The following is a 16,669-nucleotide window of genomic DNA, read 5'->3' as shown; positions in this document are numbered from 1 at the left end:
TGGCGATGCACATACATTAAGGTAAAAAGAGTGGAAAGAGAAAATGGGGAACTTCATCGCTGCACTTCATATGTTCACTTCTCAGTAGGTTTTGGAAAGTAATTTTCTTTTTTTTTTTTTTAAACCATGATGACCTGGAGCGGAGTTATGGCGTTCCTAAAAACAATAAAAACATTTTCACTTATGGAGGCAGCACTTCACGCTCTGCTCTTTAAACACAAATACCACGCCACCCTCCCCCATCGTGTTGCAAACCAAGAAATCAAGTATGTGCCACTCATCAGAATGTTAATCAGTGCATCCAACAAACCTCATTGCAGCTCAGCTTACAGTTTGCCATTGACATGATCGTGTTTCCGTGTAGTCCGACCACAGTTAGCTGTGGGTAAAGAACTTAAATATAACAACATTTAAAAAAAAATTTTTTGGGCATATTTAATTAAAGCCTGAAGCATTAGAATGTTTTTAAAACAGGTCGCAATTATCATTACCACCACCACTGGAGTCATATTGTCAACTGCCCAAGACCAGAGACCAGTCAAACCACAACATCTTTCAAGGGTTTATTTCCTCTTAAAATTATTCATACAAATGCATACAGTCACAAACATATCTTTCATCAGGGTTTTTGACCAAAAATAATACGTACTGTAGAATATATATATATATATATATATATATATTGCTACGCCTACTACTTAATCATAAAGAGGACAAACGGAGAGGCAACAGTGGACTGTGTGTCACTACCAGGGATAGAATTTCAAAGCGCTGTTTTGTTCTCAAATGAGGAACACTTTCTGTGAAGGTTGCCATGGGAATGGTAAAGTTGACAGGCATTTTGTGAGGAATGTGTTGTTCACGGAAATTCCTTGCAGAATTCCCAAGGCCCTAGAACGTACACATTTGGGATTTTGGCCCAGCGAGAACTTGGCACTCAGCTCAGGTTGTAGATTGGATTCGGTGACATCCATGCGAAATATCCATCCCTGATTGCTACGTTTGCTACCTCGACGTGAAGGAGAACGGGTAGGCAACAGTGAACTGTTTACTACTCAAGACGCTGAATCTGGAGTGGGATCCTGAAAGCACTGTCACTTGGAAAAACTTCCAGATTAGAACACACAACCTTTTTCTTTTTTGTGTAAACCGTAGGACTCTAAAAATGATCATAATTAGAGCTGCAAGTACATATAAATGAGTTACACGGAGGACTCAGGAGTGGAGTTCTTGTATTCATACATTTTTGCCAGTTGGGGGCACCTCGGCTGGCAGCATAGTCATCACATAAATTTGGTCACATCATCAACTTTGCCGCTGTACTCCGCCAACACGCAATGGCGGAAAGTTAAATATTTCGCAACTTAGCGTTGCCCATAGGTCTACCATATGTGGCAGCGACCAGACCAACTTTCGGTTCAAAGTTTGCCATTGAAGGAGCACTGGAAACGGCCAAAATGCTGCTTCAAGTCAAAATGGGTTTTTTTCTAGCATGACTTCTTGAGACTTTTTTGTAGGTCTACTCATAATAGACATACCTACCAAATTTGACCTTTCTAGGTTAAACTCGCTTCGGTGGCTGAATCTTCTCCCCCCCAAAAATCCCGGGGGTGCTACAGAGTTTGGATTTGATGGCGTTTGGGTTGTTTTTAAGTATGGGAAACCCCTCAAAATTGCCATTCACTTGTCCCAAGAATAATAAGACAAAGAAAAACAGCAAGAATAAGGAGCTCTAATCCCACACATTGCTACGGTTTAGTTTTGAGTCCCGATGAAAGGGGTTGTGTTCACGCCTGTCTACGTAATTTCATGCTAGACCAAACGAACGCGCTAGCGGAGCACCAGAGCTCGTTTCAACCCACGCGTGAACGCAGCCTCAATGACGACACTTTCAGGAACCTCGCACTCCCGTCGCAGCGCTGCATTTTACACACAGATACAAACCAAGTCACAATGACACAGGCAGGCAAACAAACACCACCACAGTATGTACACACACAGACACGGAGAGCACGGCGGTGGCCAAACGGTACACTTCGTAAGGACCCATCATGAAATGTTAAAGGGAGCGTTGTGCTATTCACTCTGGTGCTTTGTAAAAAAACGTAAGGTTTGACGGATTTTTGAGGGAAGTAAACCTCGTGCTAATTTCTACGGCTGTTGCATTCGATACGATATCGTACAGTGAAGCCCCGTTTATCGCGACCCAGTTATTATCAAAACTAAACTAAAACACACTTTTTAAACACTAAAAAAAGTTGCAAGCCTAAAATGTATAGAAAATACATTTATTATGTAAAATACATGTCTTTTTTCACGTGCTTTTAAGAGGCGGGGCCTAGTGTGGTGGAGTATGACGTCGCCAAGTCGGTTGGCGTCGGTTTTCAAACTAGGGATTCAAGTCAGTGTTAGGGTTTTAAGTTAAGTGTTTCAAACTAGGGTTTCAACATAGGGCTAGGGTCTCAAATTAGGGTTTCAAGTTAGGGTTATGGCTTCAAGCCAGATTTAGCATGACTCCAATAGATGAATCGCGATATAGCGGGGGGACACAACACGTTTTCGATCAGTTCCTTAGGTCTACTACAGTACAAAGTCTCAGTCCATCGCGTTGCGTCTTCCCAACAACATAATTAAAAAAATAATCATCTCAACGCCTCGTGAACCATTTTGCCACCCGTATACAGCCATTTATCCCCCAGAAATCGCATGCTCTGTTCAAATTACAGCAAACAACCGTAGCTTTTCAAATTCGAACGAAAGGCGAGCACTTCCGAAGGACGGCAAAAAGCACTAAACATGGGGAAATGAAGTCAATCGGAGACTAACTGCAGAAACTGAAGTTCCTGAGATGATGTGCAAAAAAAGCTGCTTCTGTTTCAAGGTGGCTTGTTGTTAAGGAAAATTCTTCCAGCATCTTCTCGCCAGCAAAAACAGTGATTCCCAACCCCATTTAATTTTCACCAAATGTGATTTATTTACTACAAATGATGGCTCTTTGTTCATGTATCTATGCCAGCGACAGAACAATTAAATACTCTTTGAATTCATGGCAGAAGAATAGCTTTAGCTCACAGTTTATACTTTTTGGTGACATTTTTCTTTAGTGGTATGCTGTGATATTTTTCTCTTTTAAAATATGTGCCTTGGATCAATAAAGGTTGGGAAACACTGATGTAAAAACTGTGCACAACACGCATTCATTTCATAGCCTAGAATTTCTTTTTTTTTTTTTGCTTCTGCACCCAGGAGATGACAGAAGAAAAAATCAAGAAAAATGGGAAATTTTTGACTCACGACAGTCAAGTATTTTTTTTTTTTTTTTCAGTCTTAGGCCAGATGAGCATCCAACCTCTTTGTTTCCTTTTTCTGACCAGCATTGTCGTCTTCTTGGCCCTCTTTGGAGTGTCAACAAGCGACTGTGTGCCAATGTCCTGTACATTTTGGAATCAGTAGTTACTTCCTGGACTTTTCCGCTGTGCTTTTTGACTACAGCTGCTCGTTTGGATGTTGTTCTCTGTCCCCCTCTGGTGGCTTGACCGTGTTGTGTCCGGGCGACGGGGTGTGCGGTGGATGCGCGATAGCCGGCGGGAGGGGGTGCGCGACGGGCACCGCGCTGGGCACGACGCCCTCCACGGGGGGCGGGAGGCCGCCGGCGGTCATGCTCACCACCCCGGGTGGGTACCTGGGGAGCGGAGAGAGGAGTTAGGGTTAGGGTTGTGCTCCAATTTTTTCAAAGTAGAAACATTTGTTTTAAAGTAGGGATTCAAGCCAAGGTTTTAGTTTTTAGCCTGGGTTAGAGCTTCAAACAAGGGTTGGGTATTCAAATGAAGGTTTCAACCCAGAGTTGTGGTTTCAAAGTAGTTTCATATTTGTGGTTTAAGCCTAGCTTCAGGTTTCAAAGCCAGGGTTAGGGCTTCAAGCCTGGGTTATGTCTTCAAACAAGGTTTAACGTTTCAAATTAGGCTTTCAAGGCCAGGATTGTGGTCTCAGGTTAGGACTTCAAGTAAGAGTTAAGATTTTGAGTTATGGTTTCAAGACTGGATTAGGGTTTCAAATTGGGGTTTTAAAGCAGAGTTATGATTTATAATTAGGGTTTCAAGAAGGAGTTTCAAGGCAGGGTTAGGGTTTCAAGTCTCAAGTTTCATGGGTGGGTTATGGTTTCAAAGTATGTTTTTAATCCGCCATTAGGGTTTCAAGACTGGTTAAGGGTTTTTTAATAAGGGTTTCAAACCAGAGTCATGGTTTCAAAGTAGGGTTTCAAGCTAGAGTTACAGTTTCAGGTTACCGTTTCAAAGTAGGGGTTCAAGGCAGGGGTATAGTTTGAAATTAGGGTTTCAAGCAAGTATTAAGATTTGAGAAGTTTATATTTGAGCGAGGGTCAGGGTTTCAAGTTAGGGTTTCATACCATTGCACAGTTTCCTTGTATGGTTGCAAGCCACGATTAGTGTCTTAAGCCAGTGTTAGGGTTTCAAATGAGGTTTTCAAGCCAGTATTAGCATTTGAAGAAATAAGTATGGTTTCAGGCTAAGTGGCATGTCAAAGGCTATACAGCATTGTTGCTATGACAAGCGTGTCTTTACCTGTAGGCGCCGTTGAGCTCTGGGTGAACGTTGGCTGGTTCGACCCCCGTCCAGTGGTTGTTCTGAGTCAGGTACTCCTTGTTGACGCAGTTCTTCAGACTGTCTGGAATACGACCTGCACACAGACGGCATCTTCTTGGAATGCAAGTACAAAGTATGACAGCTTCTGGTAAAGGTAGTCCTAACCTGTGATGGCTCTTCGGATCTCCCTGGCCGCCTCCTCTCGCATCTCCAGCGAGGCCTGTTCGCTGTACCAGGCGGCGTGAGGGGTGCAGATCAGGTTGGGGGCGTCCTTCAGCGGCCCCAGACTGAAACTATAAGCGTAAACAAAGAGCTGTGAAAGGGGTTAGACCTTTGGTTCTTAACCTGGGTTCGATCAAACCCCAGGGGTTCGGTGAGTCAATCGCAGGGGTTCGGCGGAGGACCAGACACATACAGTGTGTGCGCGCGTGCCACAAAAAAAAAAGAAAGCCATTCTCCACCGCATTGAGCAGGGCGCAGCGTGCCGTCGACTAACCCGTTCGTGATGTACGCGCTTGCGAGGGTGCGACGACGGAACGCCATGTGAGCACTTTCCCGACGATTACCATATTGTACAAGCAACTGCGACAGCCAACCAGAGGTGACATTACCTGAAAGGTTCCGTCTCATGAACATCCAGGGCCGCGCCCCGTATCCTCCCGTCTTTCAGAGCCTGTGCCAGGGCCTTCTCGTCCACCAGACCCCCCCTGGCTGTGTTGACCAGAAAGGCCCCCTGACGCATCTGGAAAAACACGCCGCGTCCCCGACCACGTTTTAGTTCGCATCACATTCAGATCCAATCGAGGTCCGGTTCAGTACCTGCTTGATGGTGAAGTCGTTGATGAGGTGATGGTTGTGTTCGTTCAGGCTGCAGTGCAACGACACGCAGTCGGAGTGGAAGAGCAGATCCTGTGGAGGATAAACAAGAGATAAACATTTTCAACAATTTCAAGTCAAGAAATGTTTTTCCCCTGCAGGCCACAAGAGAGCAACGTCCTTGTTCTAGGTTTTAATTGTCCATGACAACAATGACGGTTAGCTTTAGGGATGCATATCTCGATACCATATCCAGCATTTATACATTCACGATACGTACAGAGCTACTCCAGTGTGATATATAATATAAGATAAGACATGATAGTATTCATCGTAATTGCAAAATAGGAGGTCTAGGATACGATTTGATGCGACACAACACAATACTATTAAATCTACTTACAAGACAATATACTATTCACTTGAATTCCGATGCAATGCAACATGAGCTGTCGAATTATACAACGCCATAATATTTAATCAATTATGATGCAAGATGATACGTGTATAACATGATACTACTCAGTCGAAATATAATAGCATGCGATATGGCGGGACGTCATGATAGCGCACGAAATTACAATTTCAATCCGACACAATACTATTCGCTTCAATTACAATATGACATGATGTGGCATTATACAGTTCACCGGAATTATGAATTGCAATTCACCGTCAAAATTAACCCAGAGTTCAATATCAATGAAAACCTGTAGCGTGGTGACCCTTTGAAGGCCCAGGGATCTTTCCACGCCGTCTGCCAAATAGGGATCGTAGAAAATCACGTTGAAGCCGAACGCCTTCGCTCTCAGGGCTACGGCCTGGCCCACCCGACCTACACGCACACACAGGTGCACAGACACACAAATGCACAAATACACATTAACATGGCAGTAGTAAGTAGAGTAGAAAACTGGAGCCACATGACTCAAGTCGGATCGGAATTAAAGACTCGACTTGGCTTTGACTTGGTATTCACGAGACTTGTTTTGTCTTTTTACATGTGAAAATCGGTGTTTTTAATTACATGTATTATTGTTTTTAAATGCCAAAAGGTGAGTTTAATCATTTATTACTGTTTGTGTAATGTAATGCATATTTGTTGCCACGTCAGTTTGTTCTAGCATGTGATTTAGGCTAGTAAGCAAGCTTGCTCATACTAATATATATTTGTTAGTTTTTTTAATAACATGGGCTAAAGATTGGACCAACATGCTGCATGGTCTTGGCGCTTCATGATCCTCTCCATTTTAAGAGCTTTGTCGCCAACTTGTGGCCTCAATATGCAATTACAAACCCCTTTTGTAGGCGTATCAATTATTAATGGATTTTTTTGCTATTGGATGGGTCCACTGCACAATGGGTACGTCAATTGGCTTCTCGCCTTGACTTACCCAGTCCGATGAGTCCCAGCGTCTCCCCTCGGATCCTCGCCGCTCCCGAAGCCACCTCTCGGATCTGCTCCACGCTCTGGACCCGTGTGCCCTCGCGGAGAGCCTGGCGTTGTGGTGCATAGCGGTACATGACGAATGGAACAAAGACGTTATTTTTGTATTCAACACACCTGATGCAGCCATGTGGTCCGCCGGTACAAGGTGAGGATGTGACACAGCGTGGAGTCGGCCGTCTCCTCCACTGAGGCGGCTGGCATGTTACAAACAGCGATTCCTGTTGGAATGGAGCATGAGAAGATGTCAGCAACAGCTTGATGGCTTCCCAAACCGGGTTTGGGCTGTTTCGATGGTCGACAAATCGTTTTAGTTGTGTGTAACTTTTGAACAGAATGTCATACGGGGATGACTTTATCTTCTACCCCCACATTTGTTGGGAGCTGTCCTACAATTTCAGCCATGCCCTTCCACGATATCAGCACGTATCCAAGCCAAAAGTTGGGCTATTTCTCTGGTCAGTGGATTGTTATGGTTGGTTGAACATAACCTTTCAACAGAAAGTCATACATGGATGAATTTAACTTGTAGCACCATGTTCGCAGGGTTGGGCTTTCCAACTGTACCACCACTGTCCTTCTAAAACCTGGGAAAATCCCGAATTTCCTACAGGATCGATTAAGTATCGCCATAGCTACCTGGTGTCAAAGCTAGAATTTTGGCTTTTTGGGTGATCCATGGATGATTATAGTTGCAAATAACTTTTTAATGGGGAGTCATACATGGCTGAATATAACGTTTACCCCCACAAATTTACGGGTGAGTAAAATAGTACTACCCACGTCCTTCTATGACAGTAGTCCAAGTGTCCAAGACAGGATTTAGGCTGTTTCAACGATCCAGGGATTCTTATGCTTGTAAGTCATTTATCATTGGAATACCATACAGGCATGGATCTAATCTCTACCCCTACAATTTGTAGGAGTGAGCTTTAAAAACTCTATTGCCCACTTCATTCCAAAACGTCGGGTAAGAGTGAGCCAGGATTTGGTCTGTTTCTGCAGTCCACGGATTGTTATGGTTGGAAATACATTTTCAACTGAATGTCAATTTTAGGTTGAGCTTTTCAAACGCTTACCACCCACAACCACAAGTAATGAGTGTCAGGTATTAAACTTCACACCACTTTCCTAGGCAGTGCGAAAGGGGCTAAAAGGCTCACCAAGTTCACCAGCAGATTTTATGTCAATGTTATCGTAGCCGCTGCCGATGCGAACGATGATGCGGAGCGCTTTGAACTTCTCCAGATCTTCTCTCATGAGAGTGATGGTGTGATACATCAGCGCTCCCACGGCTTCATTCAGTACCTGCACACACAAAATGCTAGTTTTAGTAAGGGACAGTATTAGTTATAGAATATGAATCAGATGAGTGCATTTCTTCAAACGGATATTGGGTGGATATCTTGTCGGGGCCCTCTTAATATCCTGTGTTTGAATACACCTGCCTGCATGGGATCGTGGCACGACCTCAATATCGCCATGGAAACCCAATGTTATTGTGAAATGTAATCAGATAGTGTTCCCTTGCCTTTTGATGTCAGGCATTCATTCAGTGGCGCTCCATGGAAAGTTAGAAAAGAATCGGCCCCCGAGACCAGTTTCACCGATCATGATGAAATTGGTTTGACGTGACTGTCATAGCAAGGCACACGCAAAAATGTCACAAGGACCCATGCCTGAAATTGAACATTTTGCTTTGAAGCGCCCATTTCGGGTGAATCCCAGACCTCGTCCTTTGACAAAGTCCTACTAGCGAATTCACCCAAATGAGCCCCAATCAGAAGCAGGCATCCTAAACAGATTGGCTTTAATAGTGAAGATTCCTTTTTTTTTTTTTGTATTTTTTGTTTTGCATATGTTATGATGTTAAGAGAGAATGGTGTCACAGTATGATAATCGTTTTGAGAATTTTCAGAAAGTGACATTTACCCCCCCCCCCCCCCCCCCCCCCAACACCAGATTCACCGATAGAATTAAATGGACATGTCTATCATACCAGAATGCAGGGAAAAGCATAAGGACCCATGTGTGAATTTGACCAGGAAGTCAGCCATTTTGTTTGGAATCTGCCATTTTAGGTGAATTTGGTCACTCCGACTAGGGGATTCACCCAATTGAGCTCCTATCAGAAGCAGGTATCCTGCTCTTGCTCACGTGGGCGATGCGAAATTGCCAAGCGATTTGACCTATGTCGTCTAATATGGGTGAAGCACGGCATCATAGTTTAATGATTATTTTGAGTATGCGCCATGAAAAATGAGGGCCTGTTCATCAGAGTGAATAGAAAATGGAAGCCTGAGAGAAGAATGCAAATGTATGACGTGCATTGTCTTATTGAATTGGCGGTCCTCTGTCATGTTCACCTTCGGCATTGCCCGGGTGTCAACAACATGCCTTTCAATTAGCATGTCAAAGCCATCTGTTTGTGCCATGTTGTGGCCTACTGAGCACATTCACTGAGAAAGGCTGAGCGAGTGTGCCTGGCAGTCACCCAGAACCAGACGTAACCCTGCCAGATATTTTCACACCTGCCTGTTGACAGAATCTTGTGTGGTCACGGTGGTTGACCCACACTGGAGTTTTACTGTGGTTTAAGTCTTTGCATATGATGTAAAATTGACCTTTTAATGTTGGTATGAAAAAAGCTGGGTCTCTTTGAGTTTCTCCTCCCAATACTTGGCAGCTACAATTTCTGAAGATCCCCCATTTTCAAGTGACACCTGAACAGATCCGCTACACTAATTGACAAGGTAGAATTAGGCGGCTTGGTGATGAAGTGCTGCCTTCACTAGTGAAAATACAATCACATTTTTATGGATGCTCACTTCATCTTTATGGTTGAATTAGCCAGTGGCGCTTCATTTGTTGTCTGGACTCGGAAGGATGAACAACTCCAGATCTGGAAGGAGTCTGGTAGTTTCTAGAAGTCTCCAAGAACGCAAAAATTTGCTAGAGTTGTTGCTAGTCGCTTGATGGCTCTGAAAATGCGCTACAACAAAGTTGCTAAGTTGACAACACAGTACACAAGTAGCCCTCGCTCCGTTGCAATGCCCTAGCTCTACCCTCGGTCGGCATAACGAAAGCTGTCCTCTGCATTTACATGAGACAGAACTGCCCCCCCAAAACACAAGTGATTTCAAGCAGAATGTGACAAGTGGATGTAAAGTGTGCTTTCATTCTTTGTCCTGTTTTTGTTTTTGACTGAAGAACTTTTATTATGAAGCCTTTTGAAATGCATAATATATCTCCGTTAAAGTCAAGAACCTGTGCCGTACTTTCTCTCGTGGAGTGACCTACCTTCTCATGGATTTCCTGCGTGGACTGGGCGTCGCAGAAGGCTACCGTGGCCACGTCCTTCAGGACGGGCATCTCCACGGTGCAGTCGCGCCCGTCCAGTAGAGCCACCAGGGGGCGCGGGTGCATGGGTCCGTTCATGATGGGCGGCCGGATGCCTACAACACACCACGGAATTGAAATGAGTGGAAATGCCATTATTCTGTTGCAGCCTCCCCCGCAAAAAGAATTTTTTTTTAATAAGGAAAAATATCACTCTATAATATTGTACCTCATAAAAACAGAGTGATAACATAATTAAACAGAATGTAAAGCATTATACAGTTTGTGCTTCATGATTTAATGCTGCAATCCAATTCATTGTGCTCCTTCTTCTGGTGTGCTGGCTTTGGCCACCGGGAGACAGCACTATATAATACAGTCCTGCCGATACAAACGAAGAAGAAAAGACTTCTTCTTATACGGGGTTGAGCAACTGGTGAACCATGGGTTCAAACCCCGGTGTGGTTGATAGCGCAAGATTGCCACCAGTAGTAGCTTAACCCAGAACACAACGCAGAGGCAATAAACAGACAGTTTAGATTAGTATACAAAAGGTTACTATATCGCACACGACTCACAGTCAGGGTTTCATGCAAACAAACTGCAACATAAATGTATGCCGACAGTTAATGAAGACACACATTCAACGAACTCGGGGAAACATAAACGCACTTGAATGATAATGATTAACGTCCTTGTTACGGCAAACATTCAGCATTGAATGCCGTAATGTATGCTGGGAACCGAAGTTAATGCAAGAAGTATAATGATGATGCCAAGGTCATCAGTGATGTTTTTTGTCTTCACAAGAAAGGTTGACAGTTTGCTTAAACTACATGAGAAGTTATTAAAATGTGTCTCCTCAATAAACTTATTTAAATATTTAACGCCGTTAAAAGAGTTACAAACGCGCATGGTGACTTGGACAAGCAGGAAGACAGGGGAGACATACCGGGGCTCCTTCAACAAAGCAGAGTGAACTGCCCATTACTGTAAAGGGAGTAGGCTTAATCATTTGGGGATTTGGAGTGACATGCAGGGCAAACATATATAATATTACAATTTTGAGCGAGTTGATTTTTGTAAAAAAAAAAAAAAAAAAAAAATGGACAAAACGAATTCTTGCACTTAATGTTGGTTTGCTGTTCAGCAGTTGTGTGCCATCTTTGAATGGTCATTTTTACGTAGGAGTGATCTTTGCGCTGGGAAAAAAACCAAAACAAATCACAGTATGTTTATTTTTTGATCGCTTCAAACCCTCTTGTTGAAGAGTTTACTTTTTACGGATGCATTTGAGCATGAAATATATTACGATACCGTGATGTACATTGTTCAACCATATCTGGTGCTATGTGGCCTCTCGTAGCGCTGACGAAAAATTGTGGCCCCCTCCATCATTTACGTTGTCCATCCTTATTCTAATACTACTCAGTAAGTTGCTGTGATATTAGTAATTTTTCATAGAGGATAAAGACTATATGCCTGTGAGTATTGTTATATTATCTGTCTACATGTGTTGTTCCACCATTTATGTTCAAATATTCATTGCTTAAAGAGTCGTAAATTGGCAACTGTTAGCATGTCAATGGCGTTTTCCATCATATGTTAACATTAAGCCAGCGTGGGGCCGTTCTTAAGGCAATGTAGTTTGGTTGTTTTAAATACACAAAGTGTAATTCTCTTTATGTTTATTTTGAAAGTAAATTTCAACTGGGAGTGGCGTTAAATAGCTTGAAACCTCTTTTTTTGATGGAATGATTGTTATTTGCAAAAACTGCTACTTATTGTGAAGTGAGTTGAATTGAGTTTAATGCCACCCTACTGTGCTCATATCTTTAATAACTTTTTTTCACACTGCTTTTGATCAATTTTCTCACACTACTCTGCCCTATTTCAGACCAAGTTGATCTCATGGGTTTTCTTATTTGGTGTTGGTCGCACGACTCAGAATTCCACTGAAGTCGACTATGCCCATCATCATTTTCCCAACATCGCAGCTTCTGCCACACCTGACGTAAACAACTTTCCTCAGTCTTTCCATTGGACTCGTTCCCGGAGTGTCTAAATTTTCTTGTGTCCTTCAGATGGAGGACACGTGAGTGGAAATTCCTCCGCGTTGAGATGTCTCGATTTTCACGTTTAAATGAGCTCACGTCCCGAGAAATGAAGCAGCGATTTCTAGATCGCCGTCCCTGAAATATTCAGAGGAATCAGACTTATCGGGAGGAGATTTCGGTGTGAACGTTTCGGTGTGAAATGATGACTTCCTTCATTCTTGTGGTCTGATGTTCTCGAGTGAGAAACGGATGAACCAATTCTGGAATCGTTTTCTCCGACTGAGCGACTCCTTTTCCTGTAGAGAAGCCATTTGTTGCACTGAGCAGCTGCCAGGAGATAATCAATGTGTTAGGACCATTTCGTACAATTGCAGTTTTTCAAATTAGGATTTCAAGACAGGGTTAAGGTTCCAAATCAGGGTTCCAAGCCAGGGTTAGAATTTCAATAAAGGTTAGGATTTCAAGTCGGGATTAGGGTTTCAAGTTTTGGTTTCAAGTCAGGGTTAGGGGTTTCAAACAAGGGCTAGGGATTCAAATGAGGGTTTCAAACAAGAATTTGAGTTTCAAATTAGGGTCGCAAGCCAAGGTTTCATGCCAGAGTAAAGGTTTCAAATAGAAATTAGAAGCCAGGATTTCAAGTCAGGGCTTCAAGCTAGGGTTGAGGTTTCTAATTAGGTTTTCTAGTCAGAGTTAGGGTTTTCAAAAAAGGGTTAGGGTTTACAATGAGGGTTTCAAAAGAAGAAGTAGATTCTGGCCAGGGATAGGGTTTCAAATTAAGGTTTCAAGTTAGGGTTTCATGCCAGCGCAAGGCTTTCAAACTAAAATTTGCGTTAGAGGCCAGGGTTAGGGTTTCAAAATAAGGTTTCAAATGAGGGTTTCATGCAAGTCTGACGGTTTGAAATTAGGGTTTCAAACAAGAATGCAGGTTTTTAAGATAGGGTGAGGGTTCCAAGTCAGGTTTTCAAGCCAGGGTTAGGGTTTAAACTTAAGGCTTCAAATTAAGGTTTCAAAGTAATATTTGATGACAGGGTAAAAGTTTCAACATAGGGTTTCAGGTCACATTTAGGTTCCAAAATAGGGTTTGAAGCCAGGATTAGGCTATCAAAGTAGGGTTTCAAGCTAGTGTAAGACTTTCAAATAAGGGTTTCGAAGTCAGATATCAAGGCTGTTTTATTGTTTCAAAGTATGATTTTAAACCAGGGTTTAAATGCAGTGAATTGGCCTGTTTGACAAAAAGGAGAACTGAGTCAAGAAGTCATATGCTTGTCAGTTGCTATCAAAGGGTGTTAAGGCTCATTTTACAAGAGAGCTACTTCCAAGTAATGACAAAAACAACGTCCCTTGTTGTCAGCTTGGCACAATCTCAACCTGCCGTGGCTTTCTATGGGTGACATTGAATTCCAACATGAAACCTGATCTGACGATCGAAATGCTCACGTTCAACATTTGCGTGCTGTAAAATGCCTCGAATAGAGAATCAGTAGTGTCACTGAGAGAGTGACTGAAACATCCTAAAACCCATCAAGAGCACAGGTGTCAAACTTCTGATCTGGCCCTCCATGTTATTTTGCGAAAAGCTAGTTGCAATTTTCCTTATCTTCAAAAGTAATTATCCATCATAAAAATCTAATCCAGGGGAAACCACAACGAAACTACATACGACAGGATATTGTTAGGTTTCCCATACGGAATATATTACTTGTAGATAGGGGAAACGAAATGTACCGACTCGCCTAGGCGCTTCAGATGGCTTTTCAGTTTTCAGCATAATCCACACTTTTCAACCTGTTGTTGTTGCACTGCACATTGTTTGTTTCCTAAAAAGAACACAAACAATTGATGTTGCACTTTCTTACAAAGAAGTGAGACGGGGGTGAATGCTTGTTTTGGGCTAAAGAATGCAATGCAGACCATTGCAGCACTAGGAGAGAGGACATTTTTGACACACCAGCAACAAGAGATCCTCAGACCAACACTATGAAGTCCTTCACGTTGACCGAGGGTGAGCCTTTTGTGGTCTTCAAAAGATGGATGGTTTCAAGCCGGTGGTTAGGGATTTCAAACAAGGGTTTCAAACCTGAGCTATTGTTTCCAAGTAGAGTAGACAGTAGACTGGGTTAGGGTTTTAAATTCGGATTTCGAGCCTGATTTATGGTTTCAAAGTGTGCTTCATAGCAAGAGCAAGTTATGGTAGCAAAGTATTGTTTCAAGCCAGGGTTAAGGATTTCAAATTAGGAGTTCAAACCTGGACTGGTGTTTCCAAGTAGAGTTTCAAGACTCGGCTAGAAACGAGATAAGATGAGATACAATGTATCAGTGCGCTTTGTTAATTGTCATTGTGCAATCAATTATACAGTATTGATAACTCAATCAACGTATTTTGTTTCTTCTCAAACTTGAATAATACACAGGTTAAAATATTCCCGCTTTTATTTTAATTTTAAACAATGTAAGAATGGAAGCTCATTGTGTTAATGTGGATTTAAAGACAATTGAATTTGAGGCTGGGCAAAAAGTGCCGGGGACTGGGGTCAGTGTTGGTGCGGCCGAGCAATAAGCCCCCCGACTAGCGTCATTAGTGAACGCGCGGTCGCGTTGGTCCCGCCGAACGAAGGAGGGCCGTCGTGTGTTTCGATGATAGTTTCTTTTGTAGATGATCAAATTTATTATCCAGTCAGCGAACGCTCGAGAGGAAGACAGATAGAAGCGGCACTCTGCAGGGGTTACCTTTTAGCTTAGTAGTTAGCATTTCAGTGTCTGAATAAGCTGCCTCCGCTCGCTCCTCTGTCGGCTTACGCTGCGACGCGAGTCCGCTGCTTCGTAGGCCACTGGGTCTTGCCGAGCGCTGGTCTCCAAAGGTACTAAATGCTTGCGAGTGTCGTAGTTACAAACTCAAAATAGTTAGATGATCGCAATTTCAGCACGTGCTGGCGATCGTATGCTAATTTACTTTGGATAGTGACTATTTTTGGTGTCGTAGGTGAAGAATTTTGTCACAAGCCGGTGCAACAGCATCTGCTGACGACCAGCTCGCCACTGAATGAGACGGCTCTTGTTATTGGTCCAGTTCCTTCGATATCTGCTCGATCCGTGCGACGTCGCTTGTTCCCAATATCGGTCGATAATTATCGGTCCCGATAGTTATCGTGCATCCCTCGTTTCAAGTCAAGTTAGGGTTTCAAACCCTAACCTGAGTTTAAAATGTATCTCAGAGCAGCATAATAAAGTGGGTCGAGTTTAGCCAAAACTGTGGGACATGCCAATCTGTAGATAGCGTCGCTGTAGTAACTAGGCATTTACGTGCAGAAACAGGACTTTTGTCATGTTTTATAGATGAGTTTCCTACACAGAGTTGCAATGTGATGTTTGAAGTTAAGGCTTTCTTCCAACCAGGAACCCAAATATTTAAAGTATACGGTATGTATCAACAAACTAAATTCCTTTACCTCCAAGAGTGTTGTTAATAGAGAAGGAGGGAATCTGAGTTGTTCCTGGGTGTAAACAGCATTGCCTTGGTTTGGCTTTCATTTAGAAGCATTCTTGAATCAATGAGAGCTTGATGCAGTGAGGTAAAATCAAGCTGCAGGTTGGCGCCAGCGGTCTCGACAGGAGGTGGCTGAGGAATACGGGATCGTATCATCAGCATACATGGAGCATGTGTTTCATCAGGATTCAAGCCAGGGTTACAGTATTGAGTTAAGAGTTTCAAATGAGGGTTTCAATTCACATCGCTAATGCTCAGAGGATTGTGCTACCGATCATCTATTTACCACTAAATCAAATCCCAGTTGATTGATGCCTCATTTATCGATTGCTTCTCCCTGAGCTGTAAGTGATGGATGCTGTATGCTATGACCTTGGACTCCCTGCCTCCCCAGGGGAGACAGTGGTGGGGGGCACGGTTGCCCCCTGAAGAATGCGCTGGACTTTTATCTTCGACTACAGGCGCTAGCTACATCCCCTCTATTTTTTCCAGAACACTCTTTCGCAGCCACCTGTGTGCGGCTGTGTGTTCTCGCTAGCCCTCGTTGTCTATTGCCGCCAACACATACACACACACACACATACACACAAATTCTTGTGAGGCCAGTGCAAGATAATGTAGTAGTGTATGAGAATGAAGGGGGGGGGGGGGGGTAAAGAGAGGGGGGGAAGGAAGGCGTTACCATACACACACACAAATACACACATATAAACACACACACATTTACCTAGAGGCATGCCTTTGTTGAGGAGATGTGAGCTTCCCATGGTTTTCACATGTAGAATCCACTCGGCATATGGCGGCGGCTTCCTCGCCTCCCTCGCTGGCAACGCATACTCATGTGCACCCCGCCTCGCTCTCGCTCGCTCGCTCTCTCAACCCTTCCGTTCTGCCTCCTAACCCCCTCCCTCCCTTTTTCTCTCTC

General features: G+C 43.4%; 1 protein-coding gene across 4 annotated transcripts; it reads right to left on the bottom strand.

Annotated features, from left to right (window-relative positions):
- Positions 1 to 549: 549 nt before the first annotated feature.
- On the bottom strand, positions 550 to 16,639 carry LOC133407470 (C-terminal-binding protein 1). 4 transcript variants are annotated; one of them, XM_061685416.1, is made up of 12 exons: positions 16,472 to 16,639; positions 15,707 to 15,876; positions 10,165 to 10,319; positions 8,028 to 8,172; positions 6,982 to 7,085; positions 6,812 to 6,914; positions 6,128 to 6,252; positions 5,421 to 5,510; positions 5,213 to 5,343; positions 4,767 to 4,894; positions 4,581 to 4,695; positions 550 to 3,682 (listed from the first exon to the last, which is right to left on the bottom strand). In XM_061685416.1, exons 2-12 carry the CDS (start codon positions 15,786 to 15,788, stop codon positions 3,487 to 3,489), a joined length of 1,374 nt encoding a protein of 457 aa, XP_061541400.1. In that variant the 5' UTR covers positions 15,789 to 15,876; positions 16,472 to 16,639; the 3' UTR covers positions 550 to 3,486. The 4 variants fall into 4 exon arrangements, with proteins under 4 accessions (XP_061541400.1, XP_061541401.1, XP_061541402.1 ...); XM_061685417.1 differs by lacking the exon at positions 15,707 to 15,876; XM_061685418.1 differs by lacking the exons at positions 15,707 to 15,876; positions 16,472 to 16,639 and adding an exon at positions 9,693 to 9,856 and having other exon boundaries at positions 10,165 to 10,254.
- Positions 16,640 to 16,669: the final 30 nt, after the last annotated feature.

Source organism: Phycodurus eques, chromosome 9 (genome assembly GCF_024500275.1).
Source record: "Phycodurus eques isolate BA_2022a chromosome 9, UOR_Pequ_1.1, whole genome shotgun sequence".
Taxonomy (NCBI): Eukaryota; Metazoa; Chordata; class Actinopteri; order Syngnathiformes; family Syngnathidae; genus Phycodurus; species Phycodurus eques.
The sequence above is the reverse complement of the archived record's forward strand: the minus strand, read 5'-3'. Positions and strand labels throughout refer to the sequence as shown.

What these genes read in the sequence shown, in the direction of transcription:
- LOC133407470 (XM_061685416.1), bottom strand. Translation starts at nt 15,788, where the DNA reads ATGAAAGCCAAACCAAGGCAATGCTGTTTACACCCAGGAACAACTCAG. An exon ending in GGACCACATGGCTGCATCAG is followed by an intron (nt 6,915 to 6,981) that starts GTGTGTTGAATA and finishes CCACAACGCCAG; the next exon opens with GCTCTCCGCGAGGGCACACG. An exon ending in GATCCGAAGAGCCATCACAG is followed by an intron (nt 4,696 to 4,766) that starts GTTAGGACTACC and finishes GTCTGTGTGCAG; the next exon opens with GTCGTATTCCAGACAGTCTG.